General features: G+C 34.8%; 1 protein-coding gene across 1 annotated transcript in view; it reads left to right on the top strand.

Moving 5' to 3' along the window:
• Positions 1–22,646, top strand: part of rush (pleckstrin homology and FYVE domain containing family member rush hour) — a 226,074-nt gene extending 203,428 nt beyond the window's left edge. Inside the window, exon 9 of the mRNA XM_090409993.1 lies at positions 19,728–22,646. Within this exon, the coding sequence (XP_090266119.1) occupies positions 19,728–19,868 (141 nt within the window). The 3' untranslated portion in view covers positions 19,869–22,646. The remainder of the gene's footprint in view (positions 1–19,727) is intronic.
• Positions 22,647–23,146: the final 500 nt, after the last annotated feature.

Below are 23,146 nucleotides of genomic sequence, written 5' to 3'. Positions count from 1 at the left end.
CAAGCTGGATTTAGGCCAAATAGAGGCTGTCAGATTTTCACTTTATAACAGATAGTTGAGAAATCATGGGAATATAACAAAAATCTGTATTTAAGTTTTGTTTTGTAGATCTGGAAAAGGTGTATGACGAAGTGCCAAGAGAGAAGCTATTCCAAATGCTACGGTTGTATGGTGTCAATGGGGCATTATATCAAGCAATACTTAGTCTTTATTTGAGTTGTAAGTCAGCAGTTAGAATTGAAGGAAGTACAGGAAGATGGCTTAATGTTAAATCTGGTGTCACACAAGGATGTACATTATCCCATCTCTTATTCATTATCTATATGGATCACATTATGAAGGAAAGTGGTATTAAACCTGATCAAAATTGGGGGTGTTAATCTCATCCCTTTGTTTTATGCAGATGATGTTATACTTCTAAATAAATCCACTACAAGTGTGCAAGATTCCCTGACTAAATTGAATAACTGTTGTAATAGATATGGTATTGAAGGTCAGCATTAAAAAGATAAAGATAATGAAAATAGGCAGAAACATTGAAAATATCAACTGCATTGTGAATGGAGAACTTAAAGAATAAGTAAAACATTTCAGCTACTTAGGCAAGGATTTTAGTGAAGATGGTAAGATAGAAATATACAACAGAATCAACAAAGCTGGTATGGTAGGAAATCAACTGAATAAATTTATATGGAATTAGAGAAAAATTAGCCAAAACACTAAATTAGCTGTATACAAACAGTGTTTAAACCAATGTTAACTTATGGATCTGAGAGCTGGGTTAGAAGTAAAACATTTGACCAAAGACTAGAGACCACAGATATGAGAGTCCGGAGAAAGATTAGGGGCATGAACAGATGGTATCAATGGCAATATCATATTGAAAATGAGGATATTAGGAAAGAATTTGATATTGTCAGCATCCAGGAATGCATTAGCAGAGGAGTTAATCTCAGGTGGTATGGTCACTTAAGCAGAATGGGAGAGGAAAGATTAGCAAAACACGTGTTCTCTGCCAGGTTGGCAGGAAAAAGACCCAGAAGAAGACCAAGATATAGGTGGACTGATACAGTAAAAAGTGCCTTAGAAGACAGAAATATAAGAACTGATAATATTGGAGTCTTGACATTTAACAGACTGATTTGGAGGAAAATTGTAGATATGAAGTTAAGAATAATGTAAATTTTTCATGTAGTACTATCCTATCCTGTATACCCCTTGAGGGTATATATATATATCAGGAATTTGATGATGATGATGCTGTATTTATCGATACCACAAGTTCATGTAATCTGTTTACAAGATGAATTGTATGTCTGTCAGTACCTATATTAGTATTGTCTTAATGATACAAATCACTGTAGATGTTATACATATTACTAATACTAGACATCAAAAATGAAAAGATAATGTGAAAAAAAAATTATATTTATTTACAGATATAATGATTCACACATTGATAATGAAAAAGCAGCAATATGATTGTTTTATGGTAGCCTAGTGCAAACAGTACGATTGCTTCACAGTAGCCTAGCCTATACACTAATGAAGGAATCGTTATAAAATTTTTATACACTAATTAATAATTTAATTTTATGCGGTTATGATTTAATATTGCATCTTGACGTTTTTTATATTTCTCTCGACTGCAAATAACCATGTATGGTCTGTAAGCGTTTGTGTGCATAAGTCTTCATAAATTTAAACGTTTTATAATAGGTTTGTGTATACTTCATGGTAGTAAATGATAAAATAGACTAGTGTTGACATATATTTTATGCATTCATAACATACCTAACCATTTCTTAATTTTTTCAATATTCACAGACGAACCGCATATCTGTTTGTCTATGAGGTTTTTTTTAATTGTCACAAATTTCCAATATATTTATTCAAAAAAAAAAAACTGCATGTAAGTGGAACCGCGCAGTTCAAATCCACACTCTTCAAGGGTCAACTGTATATATTAAGTTTTATTTTCATTATTTTCCAACATAAAAAAATACATCTTCATGCAGAGGGACCATGCAGAAATGGTGGTAGGAGTTTTTGTGTATATATTGGCCAGTATGTATTGCTTTCCAGCAAACAGTGATGGAAAGACTGCCAGAAGGAAGTCATGTCATGTGATGTGTATCTAGAAACAGAAGTGTGTTCTGCTTTTCAATCTCAATTATGAATTGTATGCTTTTGTGTTGTTTGTTTATGTGGCTAAGGAAAGTGTCTAGTTTCTTGTGGTCATGGGGACCAGATAGCAAAAATATCTTGAATGTATCTAAATCATACTGGATTTTAAAGGAGAAGAATCTAGAGCACGTTGCTCAAAATGTTCCATGTAAAAGTTAGCAATTGGTGAGCCCATAGCTGTGCCTTCTTTTTGTACATAGAAAGTGTTTTGCCACACAAAATAGCCTGAAGGTACTACACATGCAATGAGCACTGTGATATCGGGAGGGAAAATTTTCCTGTAATAGAAGGAATGTAGATGATATCAGACCAGAAACGCGCAAGTATGGAAGTATAAAAGTTTGACAGCGGCTACACTGCATAGTTCAGAGGGCCTGGACAGGAGGACGAATTCCAGATGATTGGAGTAGCGCTCTCATAGTATCCATATATAAAAAGGAAAATAAAACTGATTGTGAGAATTACAGAGGTATTTCTTTACTAATAGTTCCTGGTAAGATTTATGCCAGTAGACTTGAGAAATGGTTGAGAAAATCGGTGAGGAACAAGCTGGATTCATGCCAAATAGAGGCTCTCAGGATCGGATATTCACTTTATGAAAAATAGTTGAAAAGTCATGGGAATATAACAAAGATCCATATTTAAGTTTTGTAGATCTTGAAAACGCATATCACAAGGTGCCATGAGAGAAGCTATTCAATACGCTACATGGGAATATAACAAAGATCTGTATTTAAGTTTTGTCGATCTGGTAAAGGCATATGACAAGGTGCCAAGAAGAAGCTATATTGAGAAGCCTCTTCAAAATGCTACAGTTGTATGGTGTCAGTGGATTATTATATCAAGCAATACTTAGTTTTTATTTGAGTTGTGAGTCAGCAGTTAGAATTGAAGGAAATACAGGGAGATGGTTTAATGTTAAATCTGGTGTCAGACAAGGATGCACATTATCACCTCTGTTATTCATTATCTATATGGATCACATTATGAAGGAAAGTGGTATTAAACATGATATCAGAATTGCAGATGTTAATGTCAGCTCTTTGCTTTAAGCAGATGATGTTATACTTCTAAATAAATCCTCTACTAGTCTGCAAGATTCCCTGACTAAATTGAATAATTGTTGTAATAGATATGGTATGAAGGTCAGCATTAAAATGACAAAGACAATGAAAATAGGTAGAATTGTTGAAAATGTCAACTGTGTTGTGAATGGAGAACTTATAGAACAAGTAAAACATTTCAGCTACTTAGGCACAATTTTTAGTGAAGATGGTAAATTAAATATGGAAATAGACAACAGAATCAACAAAGCTGGTATGGTAGGAATAAATTTATATGGAATAAGAGAGAAATTAGTCAAAACACTAAATTAGCTATATACAAGACAGTGTTCAAACCAATTTTAACTTATGGATCTGAGAGCTGGGTCAGAAGTAAAACACTTGACCAAAGACTAGAGACCGCAGATATTAGAGTCCTGAGAAAGATTAGGGGCATAAACAGATGGCATCAATGGCAATATCATATTAAAAATGAGGATAATAGGAAAGAACTTGACATTGTCAGCATCCAGGAATGCGTTAGCAGAGCTAATCTCAGGTGATATGGTCACTTAAACAGAATGGGTGAGGAAAGATTAGCCAAACAAGTGTTCTCTGCCAGATTGGCAGGAAAATGACCCTGAGGAAGACCAAGATGTAGGTGGATTGATATGGTAAAAAGTGCCTTAGGAGATAGATATATATAAATATAAGATCTGACAATGTTGTAGCTTTGACAGGTAACAGATTGATTTGGCAGAAAATTGTAGGTAGGAAGTTAATAATGGTGTAAATTTTTCATATAGTACTATCATATCCTGTACACCCTTTGAGGGTAAAGGTCAGGAATTTTAAGATGTTTCCATAACTGGTGAAGCCAGCATTGCAGACCCTTTTACCATTTGCTACCACCTATCTTTGCGAAATGGGATTTTCATCACTTTTGCACATAAAAACAAAAACACAAAATCACTTAAATGCAAGTGATTATAAGCGTTTAGCCCTTTCGAAAAAGTAACCTCGCTTTCAAAATATTATTATGAAAAAGCAACAACAAATTTCTCACTAAAAATTGATATGTTATTTTGATACATATATATGTATATGCATTTTTCAATAAATTGTTTTGCAATACATTTTATTTTCTAATGAATAAAAAACACATTTTTCAAGTGGGTACAAGAATGTAAATTAAGTTCTCTGGGGTGGGGGCCAGTAAAAAGGTTACGAACTACTGTTATACAACAGTTATCTGCATGAAGTTAGAATTCTCATCGTGGGGTATCCATTATTCACACAGTGAACCAATCACCGCTACACCAATCACACCTTCAGTGCACAATGATAAAAGGATATTAGTAGGAACATAAAACTGCATATCTCTACAGGATGATGATAGATTGGAAGACCTGATGAAGGAATTGGAACATATAAAATGGGACGTTGTGGGCCTTTCAGAGATAAGAAGGAACGAAGAAACTCTCATGCGATTAAAAGATGGACATCTACTCTACCATTATGAATGTGACAGAAACTCAACTGGTGGTGTAGGCCTAATAAATAAAACAATCAAGGACAATGTCCTGTTTGTAAATAAAATAACATCAAGAATAGCTGAACTAAGTCTCTTCATAAATAAAAGATACCATCCAGATGAAGAGATAGAAGATTTCTATGAAACATTAGAATCCACATGAAATAATTCTAAAGAATTCTACATAATTATAATGGGTGACTTTAATGCCAAAATTGGAAGCAGAAATGACCATCTGAACTGTATCGGTAAATTTGGATTTGGACAGAGGAATGAAAGAGGAGAAAGACTTATTGAATTTGCCGAGGAAAATAACCTCTTTATTATGAACAGCTTTTTAAAGAAGAAAATCAACCGAAAATGGACTTGGAGAAGCCTAAATGGACAAACTTACGATGAAATAGACTTCATCCTCTCCAACAGAAGATATATAATAAATAATACCGAAGTGCTTAATAGATTTAACACAGGAATTGACCACAGACTAGTAAGGGCAAAAGTATGGATCAACAAAAAATGGGAACGGAATAAGTTCATAAGAAAAAAGTCCAATTTAGTGAATCTACAAAACCTCTACCACAATAAAAGCTGTTATAGAGAATCACTCAAAAATGAACTAAAAAAAGCTACTACCATCGATGATGCTAATGAACTATTAACAAAATCTATCTTGAATTGTGCACTAGAAATAGGAGGTGTAAAAAGGCACCAAGGAGAGGAAAAACTAAGACAGGAAACCTTAGATCTGAGGAAGAAAAGAAGAGATTTGAATGACACCAATAAAATAGAATATGCTGAAATTTGTAAAACTATACGTAAAAGGATGGAACATGAACTTAGATCGTATAATCATCATCATCAAATTCCTGCCATGTACCCTCAAGTGGTATACAGGATATGATAGTACTACATGAAAAAAATTACATCATTACTAACTTCCTATCTACAATTTTCCTCCAAATCAGTCTGTTACATGTCAAGACTCCAACTTTATCAGATCTTATATTACTATCGTCTAAGGCACTTCGTACCGTATCAATCCACCTATATCTTGGTCTTCCTCTGGGTCATTTTCCTACCAACCTGGCAGAGAACACTTGTTTTGCTAATCTTTCTTCGCCCATTCTGTTTAAGTGACCATACCTCCTGAGATTAGCTCTGCTAACACGTTCTCTTTCTCTCAATCTACTTCGATGTCTATGTCTCTCCCTTTCGCGTTCTCTATCTCTAGAGCGTGATCTACGTCTTGGAGAATGACCATGCTTATGTGGCGATCTGCTACGGCTCTCTGCTAACACATTCCTGGATGCTGACAATGTCAAGTTCTTTCCTAATATCCTCGTTTTTAATATGATATTGCCATTGATGCCATCTGTTCATTGATGTTCATTGATGCCTATAATCTTTCTCAGGACTCTCATATCTGCGTTCTCTAGTCTTTGGTCAAGTGTTTTACTTCTGACCCAGCTCTCGGATCCATAAGTTAAAACTGGTTTGAACACTGTCTTGTATACAGCTAATTTAGTGTTCCGACTAATTTCTCTCTTATTCCATATGAATTTATTCAATTGACTTCCCACCATACCAGCTTTGCTGATTCTGTTGTCTATTTCTATATTTAATTTGCCATCTTCAGTAAAAATTGTGCCTAAGTGATGAAATGTTTTACTTGTTCCACAGGTTCTCCATTCACAACACAGTTGATATTTTCAACAATTGTATGTATTTTCATTGTCTTTGTCATTTTAATGCTGACCTTCATATCATAATCTATTACAACAGTTATTCAATTTAGTCAGAGAATCTTGCAGACTTGTAGCAGATTTATTTAGAAATATAACATCATCCGCATAAAGCAAAGAACTGACATTAACATCTCCAATTTTGATATCATGTTTAATGCCACTTTCCTTCATAATGTGATCCATATAGATAATGAATAACAAAGGGGATAATGTACCTTCTTGTCTCACACCAGATTTAACATTAAACCATCTTCCTGTACTTTCTTCATTTCTAACTGCTGACTTACAACTCAAATAAAAACTAAGTATTGCCTGATATAATGTCCCAATGACACCATATAACTGTAGCATATTGAATAGCTTCTCTCATGGCACCTTGTCATATGCCTTTTCCAAATCGACAAAACTTAAATACAGATCTTTGTTATATTCCCATGCTTTCTCGAGTGTTTGTCGTAAAGTGAAGATCTGATCCTGACAGCCTCTATTTGGCCTGAATCCAGCTTGTTCTTCACCAAGCTTTTCTTCCACAATTCTTCTCATCCGTTTCTCAAGTATACTTTCATAGATCTTGCCAGGAACACTCAGTAGGGAAATATCTCTCTAATTCTCACATTCAGTTTTATTTCCCTTTTTATATATGGGTACTATGAGAGCTCTACTCCAGTCATCGGGAATGTGTCCCTCTGTCCCGGCTTTCTGAACTATGCAGTGCAGCAACAGTAAGACTCTTATACCACTATACTTTAGCATTTCTGGTCGAATATCATCTACTCCTGCTGCCTTTCCACATTTCAAGCCTTTGGTGGCTTTTTCTACTTCAAGTATGGATATGTATTCCTGACTGCATGCCTTGTCAGTGTTTTTTACCACTGTGCTGTCATCACTGCTTGTTTCATTTAGCAGTTTTTCAAAGTAATTACTCCATACGTCAAGGATATCTTTTTCTACTGTTTTCATGTCACCTTTATCATCTCTAACTCCTTTTACAGCACTCTATCCTCATTCCTAAGCTTCTTCAACCACCTCGAGAATATTTTCCCACCTTCTTGATATTTATTTTCTATATTCTTGCCAAAGTTCTCTCATGACTTTTGTTTAGCATTCTTGCATTTGTCTCTATATTCTCTAAGAGCATAAGCTGACTTATTTGACAGGAACTTTTGATATGCTTTCTTCTTTTCCTTCAGTGACTCTTTAACTTCCTGTGTTCACCAGGGAGTTCTGATTTTGATCCTTGCACACAACCTCACCACATGCCTCTCTGGCAGAATCAATTTCACTCTATCCTCATTCCTAAGCTTCTTCAACCACCTCGAGAATATTTTCCCACCTTCTTGATATTTATTTTCTATATTCTTGCCAAAGTCCTCTCATGAGTTTTCTTTAGCATTCTTGCATTTGTCTCTATATTCTCTAAGAGCACAAGCTGACTTATTTGACAGTAACTTTTGATATGCTTTCTTCTTTTCCTTCACTGACTCTTTAACTTCCTGTGTTCACCAGGGAGTTCTGATTTTGATCCTTGCACACAACCTCACCACATGCCTCTCTGGCAGAATCAATCAATGTTTTCTTCAGAGTTTGCCACTGAATCTCCAAGGTTTGGTTCCTGTTCTCAAACTCTTTCATTTTTTCTTCTATAATCTTTGTGTATTTTAGTCTACAGTTCACATCTGAGAACTGCTCAACTTTTATTTGCTTTAAATCTTTCTTACGTGTTATTCTTTTCAGTATGAAATTCAATTTTATCCTGCTCAAGACCAAATATTGATCACTTCTAATTTCAAATCCTCTGTACACTCTGGTGTCCTGCTCTAAGGAGATAACATCACTATCAACAGTAACATAGTCTATGAGACTTTTCTTATTCCTAGCCTCTTCTCTCCATGTGAATTTGTGCACATTTTTATATTGGAACATGGTGTTAGTAATAACCAGTCCATGTCCTGAGCAGAAATCCAACTGATATTTGCCATTATTATTATTATTAGCTTTGCTCTTTTCTCCAAATTTTTCCAAAATATTTTTGTATGTCTCACAATCATTTCCTACTCTGCTATTTAGATCCCCAACAAGGACCAACTTTTCCTTTTTCATTATGTCAGTTGCTTTTTCTAAAGCCTCAAAAAATTCCTCCTACCTTAGTAGAACCTTCTGTGGGACCATAGGCACAAATAAGTCTCATTGTCCAGTTCCCCATTCTATCGTATAATACTACAGAAATTAAAGAAACAATAGTAATATGAAGGTCCTAAGACGAACATTATCAGTTGGAACAAAGGAATTAGCTGCTGTAAGAGGAAAAAATGGTGAACTTATAAAAAAATAGAGATGCAATAATCAAAAGAATTCAGAAATTTTATACTGAACTCTATGAAGACAAAGACCGGGACATCCAAGAATCATCTATGGATAACTCGAGTGAGGAAGAACATGATGCCCCTGAGATCTTACAAGGTGAAGTGGAAATGGCACTGTGGGAAATGAAGAATGGAAAGGTCCCAGGAGAAGATGGAATTATGGTAGACTTCTTAAAACTGGGAGGAATCAATGCCATCAAACAGCTGACTAAACTCTTCAATAAATGCTTAAAACAGAGAAAAATTCCAAAAAATTGGAACAATTCACTTCTAATATTAATTTTTAAAAAGGGCAATAAGGAAGAAATTTAAAACTGCAGACCTATAAGCCTACTCCCCAATATATATAAAGTTTTCACAAAAATTATAAATAGTAGAATAAAATCTAAACTAGAGGGAATGCAATTCTGCGAACAAGCAGGATTTATAAAGAATTACAATACTTTGGACCATATTCTCACATTAAGACAGCTCATCGAAAAATCAATTGAATACAATAAACCCTTATGTGTGGCCTATATAGACTATGAAACCCAGGGAACTGAGAAACCATATATTGAAACACTAAAACATATTTACAATAATGCAACTTCTGTAATTAAATTATATAAAAACAGTGAAAATTCCCAATACAAAAAGGCATCCGGCAAGGCAACACCATATCTTCCAAATTATTTACAGCTGCACTAGAGGAAGTCTTTAGAAGTCTTGATTGGGAAACAAAAGGAATAAACATAAATGGAGAAAGGCTAAATCAGCTAAATGAAGCCTCCAGAGAAATTGGATTAAAAATAAATAGAGGAAAAACAAAAATGATGAATAAATACATAAACCATAGAACTATCAAAGTTGAAAACATGAAATAGAACAAGTTACTTCATATGTATATTTGGGCCAATTGTTATCCTTTGAGGAGTGCCAAAGAAAATAAATTGAACGAAGAATTCACCTTGGATGGATGGCTTATGGGAAAATGAGAGACATATTCAGAAGTGAGATCCCTATCAGTCTAAAAATTTCGACCAGTGCATACTTCTTGTCCTAACATATGGAGGAGAAACATGGATTTGAACAGAAGCCCTAAACAAAAAGCTGAGAACAACAGAACATCGCATGGAAAGAAGTATGCTAAAAATATAACATTAAGAGATAGGAAGACAAATATCTGGATAAGATCTCAAACAAGTGTCATGGATATTGTAAAATAAAAATAAATTAAACAGGCTAAGTGGAGATTGGCTGGCCATATTGCCAGATGCAGTGACTGGAGATGGACTAGAAAAACAACAGAGTGGAGACCAATAGATGGAGCAAGACAGAGGAAGACGGAGAGATGAACTGGAACAAATTACAGGAGTGAGATGGATGGGAGAGGCAGAAAACAGAGTTTTCCAGCAGTGGACAGAACCAGAAGGTTGAAGAAGAAAAAGTACCAATCACATCTCGACTTAAACTCATTCACTAATGAAGCACACACCACCACCACCTCTGGCAACCCATTCCACCTGTTCATCACCCTCTAAGTAAAATAGTCTAGTCCTAACACTCTTGCTACCCACACTCTTACACAATTTTTACTACAACCCCTTGTTCTCTCTTTTCTTACTATTTACTGAAAAGTCTTCAGTGTCAATCCTATAAAACCCCTTTATCATCACCATCAAATTCCTGACATGTACCTTCAAGGGATGTACAGGTTATGATAGCACTACATGAAAAACTTACATCATTACTAACTTCCTATCTACAATTTTCCTCCAAATCAATCTGTTACCTGTCAAGTCTCCAACATTATCAGATCTTTATTTCTATCTTCTAAAGCACTTTTTTACCATATCAGTCCACTTATATCTTGGTTTTTCTCTGGATCTTTTTTTTCCTGCCAACCTGGCAGAGAACACTTGTTTTGCTAATCTTTTCTCTTCGATTCTGTTTAAGTGACCATACCACCTGAGATTACATCTGCTAACACATTCCTGGATGCTAAAAATGTCAAGTTCTTTCCTAATATCCACGTTTTTAATATCATACTGCCATTGACGCCATCTTTTCATGCCCTAATCTTTCTCAGGACTCTCATATCTGCGGTCTCTATCCTTTTGTCAAGTTTTATTTCTGACCCAGCTCTCAGATCCATAAGTTAAAATTGGTTTGAACACAGTCTTGTATATGGCTAATTTCTCTCTTATTCCATATAAATTTATTCAGTTGACTTCCTACCATACCAGCTTTGTTGATTTCCATATTCAATTTACAATCTTCACTAAAAATGTTTTACTTGTTCTATAGGTTCTCCATTCACAATGCAGATAATATTTTCAATGCTTCTGCCTATTTTCATTGTCTTTGTCTTGTTATTGCTGACCTTCATGCCATACCTATCACAACAGTTATTCAATTTATTCAGGGAATCTTGCAGACTTGTAGCGGATTTATTTAGAAGTATAACATCTGCATAACGCAAAGAGCTGACATTAACATCTCTAATTTTGATATCAAGTTTAATGCCAATTTCCTTCATAATATGATCCATATAGATAATTAATAACAGAGGGGGATAATGTACATCATTTTCTGGCACCGTATTAAACATTAAACCATCTTCCTCTACTTCAATTCTAACTGCTGGCTTACAACTCAAAGACTAAGTATTTCTTGATATTGTGTCCCATTGACACCATACAACTGTAGCATTTTGAATAGTTTTTCTCTTGGCGCCTTGTCATATGCCTTTTACAGATCTACAAAACTTAAATACAGATCTTTGTTATATTCCCATGATTTTTTCAATATTTGTCATAAAGTGAAAATCTGTTCCTGACAGCCTCTATTTGGCCTGAATCCAGCTTGTTCTTCACCAAGCTTTTCTTCCACAATTCTTCTCAACTGTTTCTCAAGTATACCTGCATGTAACTTATCAGTAGATAAGAACACTCAGTAGGGAAATATCTCTGTAATTCTCGAGTTCAGTTTTATTTCCCTTTATGGGTACTATGAGAGCTCTACTCCAATCATCTGGAATTCGTCCTTCTGTCCAGGCCTTCTGAACTATGCAGTGCAGCCACTGTAACTTTTATACCACCATACTTCAGCATTTCTGGTCGAATATCATCTACTCCTGCTGCCTTTCCACATTTCAAGCCTTTGATGGCTTTTTCTATTCAAGTATGGATATGTATTCCTGACTGTAGGCCTGTTGAGTGTTTTTTCCACTGTGCTATCACTGCTTGTTGTAATTTGCAATTTTCCTTAGTATCCCATAATGCAAAGCACATTGCAACTTGTGGTAAAGAGTAATGAGAGCTTGGTTCACCTTTACCACGAGTTGCCTCAGTCCTGAAGATACTTCAGGTGCAAACTGTGTTTGCTTACACTTGGATAAAGGATTAAACTAAATTTATTATAGTCTAACCAAGTTGGAAAAAACTTCCAACATCTTTCTCTAAATCCAGAGTAATTTAATAATAAGGTGAGACACCTTTTGGCAACTTGTATAGGTAAATATGACATCTCCATTGCTTCCACCTTGGTATCACCACCTCTGGGTGTGGCTCCCACTGATGAGGCCTCAATAAAGGTCAAAACTTTTCTGCATAGTGGCCCTTCCCTTAATGCATAGCATTATATTTGTCTGCAAGGAGATGTGCTTTGCATTATGGGAGATAGTAAGACAAGAAGTGATGAGTGCTTGGTCCACCTTTGTTTGCGCTTTGCTTTTTTTGCTTTGCTCTTTTCTCCTATTTATTCCCAAAATATTTTTGTATGTCTGACAATCATTTCCTACTCTGCTATTGAGATCCCCAATAAGGACCAACTTTTCCTTTTCATCAGTTGCATTCTCTAAAGCCTCAAAAAATTCCTCCACTTCTATCTTAGTAGAACCTTCTGTGGGACCATAGGCATAAATTTGTCCAGTTCCCCATTCTGATATTTGCCCACATCACTCTACTTCATATTGTCTGCCATTCAAGAAGATTAGAATCATATTTAGTGTTGAATACTATGGCTACTCCTTTTTCTTGATTGTCATTGCCTGAATATAACATGCTGTATTTATTGCTTAGAAAGATCTCACCAGTTTTTGTCTTTTTTCTAACAGATAAGCTTAGGCGTTGATGGTTATTCATGACTTATTTTTCACGGTATTAACAACACCACACACACTTTTATCACATCTTTCTGATAAAAGTGTGTGTGGTGGTGTTAATACCGTGAAAAATAAGTCATGAATTTTGTCTTTTTTGTTTATCACCGCTATTCTGTTGATCTGGTACTTATCCAATTCCTCAGCTATCTCCATTTCTTTGCCATTCAGGCTTCTTATGTTGATAGTGCCAATGTTGAATTCTGGTGATGCTGAGTTGGGATGTGTTTTAGGATTTTTTCCAGCTGACTTTTCGCTATTCACCCTGGTTCCCTGGCGACAACAACAGGTACTTTGTTTAATGGGGTGATGCCCTAGCCGGAATGAAATTCTGTCATGTTGTACCATCATTTTATATTGTAGTTTAAGCCAGTAAGAATACAATTTGGTTGGCTAAATGGCAAATTGCCAGCCCATCCCTGTTTGTTCAGTATCCAAGTAGATATCTAACAGGGTGCACCATAAGGCACCCTGTTCAATCAAGGCGGTGATTGAACATTAGTACAGAAGCCCTGGTCAGTTCTCCCCATTCCTTCAAAGGCTGTGTGGAAGTTTCCTCTCAGTTATACAGTTTTGACTCTTAAGCACCCCTAAAAAGTTAAATACTTCTATTATGTCTTCTTTTTTTTTCTTTCATATCAACTAATTTTTGAAACCCATAGACCATCGATCTATTCTCCTAGGGAGCATTCCATAAACCTGCCACAATCTCTATCACTCTCTTTTGGATGTCCTATACCACTTCTTCATCCTCACTGAATCCAGGAGTCCAGATATGGCCATATTAAAGCCTTATATAGGTGAACAATGCTTGTTAGTGTGTTCTTGAAAACCACATAATTTGATGTGCTGGTTTGGTTACCTTCACAAGATGCTCTCTAAACTTCAACTCCCTCTCCACAATCATGCCTAAATCCCTGACTTCATCAGTGTCCTGCAGTTCATTTCTTTCCAAAGTGTATCACTTACAATTGGCCACATGAAACTAGTAGCCATTTACATTTGCCCATGCTGTTAGTCAATTTAAGTTTTTCTGCAGGATCTCTGCATCACCTTCATTTATCATTGCTTTTCCCAGTTTAGCATCATCAACAAACCATTGAATATTTCCTGACAAATCATTTCCTATATCATTGATATACAGATTAAACAACAGAGGATCAAATACTGAGCCCTGTGGTCACCACTGGTCATTTGCCTTTTCTTGGACTCATCTCCTCCATAAACCGCTCTTTTCATATCTCTTCATTTGTCACCCTCTAATTCAAATCACCAGATTCACATCAATCCTCATTTGCTCCAATTTATGCAGTAGCAGTTCTGTCAAATGCTTTTGCAAAGTCTAGCAATATCACTGAGTAGCCATTTCTCTTATTCAGCTCCACTGTCATTTTATCATAAAAATGTAAGCAAATTACTATTGCAAGACCTATCCTTCACAGAACCGGGTTCTCCCTTATAGATTGCCATATTCCTATCCACCCAGTCCTGAATTCTGTCTTTCATAAATTTCTCCAATACTTTAAACAGCCACCACTCCTGAGATGCTGATTCGCTTATAATTTACTACTTGTGTCTTGGAGCCTCCTTTATGAAGTTGGACTACTTTGCCCTCTTTCCACTCCATTGGGACCTTTCCTACTGAGTCCAAGGCAACTGACCCTTTGTAAGAGGAGCAAATAATTTCCTTGTACATTCTTGTAATACAGGCCAATATGCCATCTAATCTGATGGCTGTTCATATTGAGGTTCTGCAATATTTTAAGTACCTCCATTTCTTCAACCTCTATTCTTTTATCAGCCAATGTCATATCTGATATTTCACTGTCACCACCAAGATGGTACATCCTTGCAAAATGCTTACTCAGTAATTCAGCTATTTTGCTTGGTTCTGTTACCTCCCCACCATCAGCCCTTATTAAAGTCATTCCTCCTTTTACCTACTACATAGTGAAAGAAAACTCTTTAGGATTTTCTTTTGGCCTCATCACCTAGCCTTCTAAGGTGATCAGCATGCCCATGAGCATTCTTGCTTGTGCCTTGTACGGCTCATGCACATGCCCGTCACCTTTTTCTTTATAATTACTCCACAACCTTTTCTTTGTGTTCATCTCCTGCTTAATGATGCTATTCATCAATAACTCCTGCTGACTGTGGGTATATATTCTGGTGCTGATTTATTCAAACACTCCTTGACCACCTCCCATGCACCACCACCATCTCTTCTTTCTAAATTCTTATGCTGTGGCACTGCTGAGAACTGACTCCTCAGCTTGGTATAATTGCCTGCTTTGTAATTCCATATTAATCCCTTCTTAACTGAAAATTCTTCATGTCTGGAAATTTCTGAGTTTAAGACTACATGATCACTTTGTCCAAGCAGAGGTAGAGTAGCTAGATTTGTTATTGTGAAATTCTCTGATGCAATGATCAGATTCTACCTCATGTAATTCTCTCAGAAGTTGTATAAATTCAATTTCCTTCCCTGCCTGCGACTGTTCCTTCTGTTCCGATAGTTAAAATCTATAATAATTACTTGACCTGTACTCATGCTAATTTGTGAGTGCATATCAACTACATTCTCCCTTATATCCCCTGGATTATAGCAGCAACCAATTATGTATTTAGTCCTGTTGACCTTTCACACCATATAGCCTCAATTGAACTGCTGTCTGAATCCCTGTGTCCTGATGTACTTCTACTCCCTTTGGCTTTAATTCCTCTACAGTCGTTAACATCCCCCCCCCCATTGTTTCATCTCTGAAGTAGAATACATTCTTTGCATTCTATTCCTGTGACTATACCATCCTCTGTAGACCATGTCTTACTAATGCCTATAACTTTTGGCCAAGTTGTACTAACCAGTGCCAAAAACTCTTTGCTCTTATTTCAAATACTTCTGTTATTAGTATACATAAACTGCAATGCTCCCCTCATCTCACAACCTCCATTACATCTGGTGTTAATTGGCTCACTAAAATTAAGAACTTGAGTGCTATATTTCACATTATGAGATCACTCTCCCACTTATTAACCTCTGGATTACCTGGACCCACACTCACCTGCATCTCCACCTAAACATCTTAATTTCTCTGACTTAATTTCGGAGTTCACTTCTGAACTCTCACTGAACAACACTTTCTCAAAGACTCCTCCAACAAATCCATTTAGATGAAACCTTCCACCTTATATAAATCCCTCCATCCATCAGACTTGACCATTACTCCTGCACAATCTGTGTACTGATGCATTCGCAATCATACTACACTCTCATCTCACCTCTATCATACTGTGGCAACAGACTTACAACTTTTACCTTCTCTCTTCTTTTTTGCATGCAGTAGCAACTCTTTCATGGCTTCCTGCATATCACATTTTTCACCTGCTAAATCATTTTTACCAGCCAAAATAAACATCTTTCACCTTAATTCTCTGCCCTTAGCACCAGGAAAACATGATTTTGCCACACTCTCCTCAAGAACTCCTCCTATTAGTAAATCACTATACAAAATCTGATCTTCATTCTCATGTTGAAAGTTTATTTATCACTAGGTTAGACTATAATGAATTTTGTTTAATCCTTTATCCCAGTGAGAGCAAACAAAAAAAAAAAATCAACATCTTTCTCTAAATCCAGAGTAATTTAAAAAAAAAAGGTGATAAACCTTTTGGCAACTCCCATAGGTAAAGATGACTTGCTACTGCTTCTTCCTGGTATCTCCATCTCTGGGCCTGGCTCTCACTGAAGAGACCTCAATAAAGGTCGAAACTAGTCTGGGTAGTGGCCAATCCCTTAATGCATAACAGTATACATATCCACAAGGAAATGTGTTTTGCATTATGGGAGATACTGGGTTAGGAGTGTTGGTATCTTGTTCCACCTTTGCTACGAGTTGCACTACTTACCCAGGTAAGTTAGTACAACACTATATTCAGTCCTGAAGATATTTTCAGGCGCAAACTTTGTTTGCTCTTCATTCTCATGTTTTCGCTCTTTTATGTTCTGCTTTCTTTCACTTCTATGTCATCCAACATGCATTTCTCCAACCACTCAATCTCACATTTTGTTTTGTGAAGAACTCCAGGTAAGTGTGCTGTCTTTTTCATTACTATTTGGTCATTCTCTTCGGTTTTCAACACGTCATTCGTACACTCACTCATACCTCTTGTAACACTAACGGTGCCAAATGCATTATCATACATTTCATCTTTCAACTAACTGCTATCATTCTTCTTATTCTCTTCACACTTCTGGCATTTTGCTCACAAAACACTTTCGACAAGCACGTTTAGTTTCGTTCTCTTTCCATAAATCTCTCATGCTATGAAGGCCATACATTTTGCACATGCTGCCACAAGATATCAGTGCTTTCCCATCATTCATGCAGTGGGTGAAAAGCCAATTGTCATCTTTTTTATTCAAAAAGATTTGAAAGGACTGGCAGATTCTCCCAAAATAGTTAAGAAATTACGTTCTGGTGATATCCTTGTGGAAACATCAGTTGTTGGAATATAAAAGATAAACCTTTATCTTTTCAGTCAAATCTATAATATTATTTATTAATAAATAATATTAATTATTTATCTGTTTTCTCAGAAAGCTGAGAAAATAGATAAATTCTTACTATTGAACTGTCATGCATACTACAAATATTGATACCACAGTTCTTCTGCAGAAACATAAACCATTCCGTTTCTGTCTGCTGGAACATTTAAAACCCAGTGTATACTTCACCTTAAGCCATTTCACTGTTCGTAAAGACTGAACTGCATTGATCCTGCTCATGGTGGGATCACTATCGTAGCGAGTATCATACTCCTTTTCAACATGTTCAGCTTAATGCTGAAGTGGGTAGCCATTTACCTTTTGTGGGTTTTCTAATTACAGTATGTTCCATTGGATTCTGAGTTAAATTAGCTTGACCTTAATAATCTTATATTGCAACTGCCTGAGCCTATACTCTTTACAGGTGACTTTTATGGACAGAATACTTTATGGGGTAGTACTAGTACAAATGGATGAGGTTGTATCATTGAGTATGTGCTTGACAATGACCTTTACCTTCTTAATAATACTCAGTACCTTCTTCTATATGCCTACCTGCTGATATTCTTCAATAGATCTTATAACATCCTCTCCTGCCATTCTTCCACTGCTTATGTGGGGTTTCAAAGAGAACATATATGGAAGCAGTCATTTTCCTGTGATTTGCACTATGTTCTTACAGAAACCATGTTCTCCTGCATCAATACCCATGTGAAAAATTAACTGGGCCGACTGGAATACTTTTTTCCATCTTGCAAAATTTAATGCTGAAGCAGTCAGTTAAACACCTATCAATGAAGTATTCATATATGTAACAGATTGTATTGTCCGGGCAGCAAGAATAACAATTCCAAAAACATCTCAATTTCCACTCCCTCCAAAACTTTGGTGAAACCTGCATGCCAAGCAGCCAAAGTATGGGGTATATTTCATAAATGCCCTACCACATCAAATCTCATAGCTTTCAAATGTGCTCAAGCCAAAGCATGTTACATTTGACGTCTGGGTCAAAAACAATCTTGGATCCAATGTACTTCATTTCCTTAATTATAGATGAGTTCAAAAATTGTACCGAATAAAAATGTGTAAAGTGAAGGGTAGATATAGAACACACCATTTGTCTATCTTGGATCATAATGGACAGGTTGTTGCTGGATCCTCCTCCATTGCCAGCATTTTGTATTCTCCTGAATTTTTAATATTGAAAGAACAAGAGAAACTGTGGCATAATTAATTTTGTACCTACTTATCCTTTTATAAATTAAGAAATTTTGGAAGCTTAAAATAAAAATAGAACCCTACCTTATCTCAAAATTAACGCTTTCACAACTACATGAGGCACACATGGCACTTTTTGCAGTGCATAGTGCTGAAAGAATAAACGTAACTCAAACTGCAATCATTTATATGGGAAACATAAGCATGCATTTCATTGCTATATATGTATATAACAAAGAATTTTTTAAATTGTCTGTTGTGAATGTGCCAAATAAAAAGTGAAATAAGCTGATGGTTTCTAAATCCCAATTCCTTAGTATGTGTAATGTTAGAATTGTAGTAGGATGAAATATTAAAAGTAGCAAAATTGATGAAAATGAGGTATTTTCTAATTATTAATACACAGAATTTGAATTCGCAATTGTCATGTTTTAGATCAAGCATAAAGTGAAAAAATTTTAAAATACTCACAATCAGAGTACTTGACCAGAAAAGCCCTAGTTCTGACATTTTGTTACCTACCTCCTAGCATTCTCTAACTTCCTTTCCAAAATCCAGTCAACCATATAGGTTTTGGTTAACTAGACAATCAAGGTCTTATAAGGAGGAAGTGAACTTATCCCTAATAATTTCTGTCCTTTTTTTTTAAACCACTTTATGGCTATAAAGTTGCAGAATATAACTGTTGATTTCCTGCTTTGATTTTATTGCACAAACATACATTACCAGCATTTGGGACATCAGTGTTATAGAAGTCACCAAGTGTATTTACAAGTTTCCTATTATGTTGATATTTGCACTTAAGCAAATTTTTATATGCCCTAAGTGTTTTCTATAGTGTCTAAGATCATTCCTTTAAAAGTTATCCTTTTGTTCTTATCAGGATAAACTTTCATATATATATATATATATATATATATATATATATATTCTTGTTTCTTTATTAGCCAATGTTTTATGGGGATTCTGATGCAGTTGCAGAAGTTGAAGTGGCTGAAAATGTTGAAGATTCCACTGATAAAGCTGATAATACTACAGGAGAAAATGACTCAAAGCATTCAATTTCTACTTCAGTGAATGAACTGTGATTAAAAAAAAAAAGGGGGGGAATTTGAAGCAGCCATATTAGGAATAACTTTCATTTGCTTAAGCCAGTTAGACTTCCTATTCTAAGGAAACTGCCACCAAGATGTCCTGGTCCAGAGTTGTAAATATATATAGTTTTGCAACAATTTGTAAATCTTTTCAAACTGTTAATAATAAAATGATTAAAAATAAATAAATAAGACTTTGGTGCTGTCACATATCCTGCCATGAACCAAGAGGTAAGTACTAATAGCATTTGTATAGAGGGCTTCTTGTACATTACTTGTCTGGATTCTGGAAAATTTAGAAGATATGTACCATGGTATATTTTATTATTTTATTGATAAATTTGAGTTTTCACAATATTTGCATTCATAACTTGAAATATCATGCTGCTGAACTCTCAAACTGCAGTATGCACGGTATTTTTACACACACACACTACAGTGATTAACACTGACTTTTGAGATTGACTGTTCAACAAGATTTTTTATGTTATTGCAATTTTTTCATCTCTTCTCCCAGTTTCTGTCAATGAAAGTTTATAAAATGAAAAATAAGAGTGCTTTAACTAGAAATGAGTAAAAGAAAAAAATCATGGAGATGATTTGCATATTTCTCAACTTTATAAAGAAAAAAAGATTTATCTATTTATATTGTGCTTCACAAAAAAAACTGTGATATTTATTCCCCCTCTCCTCTTCAAATTATTTAATCTGATTAACTCTGATTCAGTATCGTTAATTGTTCTTTTTTTTTTGTCACTCTGAATCTCAAGTATGGCAATAAATTTTGGTGATAATTGCAGAGATGTTAATAAGTCTTCACTCAGCCAAGTATTTGATTGTTTTCAGTGGTGACTTCTAGACTTTGTATTCTGCACTCAGAAATTTATTTTTTCCTTCTAGCATCTGATGTTCCTTTACACACACACCTACCTACCTCATGACATGCAGAATTTTGACTATTTTAATTACAACTTTAAATTTAGCTTAGTATTCGTGATTATTTCAGTTTTACTTGTGTTCATTATCGCTTTCTTTCCTAAGATTTTATTTGCCATGGACATGCATTGCTTTCAAACAAATGTTGGTATTTTCATAATCATTCTTATCTGACAGGCTTGAGATTATTTTTGCAGCAGACAATCTGAAGCTGTTCCGTCCTCTTTGGAAATATTTGCATCTAGATGTGACTTCTCACAGACAAGGAACCAAAAAAAAAAAAAAAGTATCTCTAAGAAATTGTACCTGAAATTTACATGAGTTTATTCATAACAAGGGTTAGTAAGCTGGATTGATTCCCATTAACCAGATTTCAGTATTTCAGTGTCCTTATATTGAAAGTTTTATCCTTCCTCAGTAGTGGTTTTTTTTCTCCATCTCCACAAACATTGAGGAATGATACAACTTTAATAACAATCAATATTATTAAAAAAAAAGAATTATTTCAGACAAGCTTTTAAATACCAAAATTTGAAGTATATCTGAAGTAAGTAAGCAAAGTAGTGCTAACTTTTAATAAACAGTTCAAAAGAAAAATATTACTTCTGAGAAGCCCGATTAATTATTAAGGGCAAGCCTCTAAATGTATTCACTCTTTTGGCTCAGCATTTTCATCTCATAAATATTCTTACATCAGCAATCAAAAATGTAAATCAAAAGAAAACAGATACATTAATATATTTTTACTTAGATTAATATTAACACTTTCTGTAACTGAAAACATTGATTTATTCAACAAATAGCATTTTACATTGGCTCTTGCAACAAATGGATGATCACCACTGATCTGAAGAAATAGTTTTTTGTGTAATTTAGATACTATATATGCATATATGTAAAATTTGATATGACAATGGCACTCATATTCTAGCATTCTTCTATTTCATTAGTGCCTTAGTTCTTACAATTGAGAAGTGTGTGGTTGACTCATAATATTGTTATTGATTACTTATACCAAATATTTTAATGCATGCTTATTTATTGCTCTTGTTGATAATAGATGTATTTTTCTTAATTATTATCAACATGTTTACTGAAAAGTTAGTTTAAATATTATAACGGTTTCTTTGATCATCATAATGTTGCAATCTAATTATGTTAAGTTTTCATCTTTAATGAACAGAAATGCTCTCAAAATCAATTGTTTTGTAAGATAAGATATGTCCAACTAAATTCCCATAGAAACTGTGCTGTTCTAAAAGAAGTTAGCTATAGCAAACTGTCCACTTATAACTGTTTCTGTGGTTCCTGTAAGTTTGCTGTAGTGAGAGTTTACCTACTTGTTTATGAATTGGTTCACTGTAAATTAAGTAATACATAAGATACCATGGATTTTACCATTATGTAAATTTCATTGACTAATCATGAGAAGTTCTTTCTAGCTCATTTTTTAATTTTGTTATCCTTTTATAAATACACTCAACCTTCATCTATTAAATACATATTAAAATGTACAGGTTTTCACATAAACTAGTTAGGGCCATTAAAGAAGTATTAGTATATATTCTTCATAACATTTTTATAGTGTTAATTCTAACAACTAATTCAATATGCTTAAACAACACAATTGGTAATGAAGTAAATACTTCAGTATGTAATATGTTACCTGTGTTGCCAAAATCAATAAATTATCATAGAATGCGTAACACTAACAAGAGTCAGAATATATAAACTGCCCCTTGGGAAGTGGGGGGGGGAGTGGCTGCATAATGAGTTACCAAATAATGATTATTTTTATGTATTTATTTAATAAATGGGAAAATATATTTTAACTAACATTTGTCCTTCTTTAGTTACAAATAACTACAAGATTTACACACCACCACCAGACTTTTTTATTTTTATCAAATTATTCTTTAATTATAGAAAGATCTTTTATTTTTAGTATTCAAAGCTGTTTAAATATTGTTGTGTGAATTCTGGATATGTTTAGGATTATAATAACATTGTTGTGTGAATTCTGGATATGTTTAGATTATAATAACAAAACAAAGCATGCACAGCTAAAGTATTTTTTCACTTAATACAGCATGGAACAATTTTTTTTTCCATAATTAAAGAGCAAAACTGAAGATATGTATTCCTGCAGATTAACATATTTCTCCATTTCCTGTGGGGCTAAAAGCTGAAATTTTTGAACATAATTAGTTCATTAAAGTGCAAGAAAAATCTAAACAGCACATTTTTGAGTATAAGTACACAGTACATTGGGAGTGTTATCTATCTTCAATCATGTGCTCCTCTAAACTGTGCATCAGCTGATGACAAAAGTGGCT

Source organism: Typopeltis vanoorti, chromosome 20, assembly GCF_054136105.1.
Source record: "Typopeltis vanoorti isolate ZY-2024b chromosome 20, IOZ_Tvanoo_1.0, whole genome shotgun sequence".
NCBI classification, from domain to species: domain Eukaryota; kingdom Metazoa; phylum Arthropoda; class Arachnida; order Uropygi; family Thelyphonidae; genus Typopeltis; species Typopeltis vanoorti.
The sequence above is the reverse complement of the archived record's forward strand: the minus strand, read 5'-3'. Positions and strand labels throughout refer to the sequence as shown.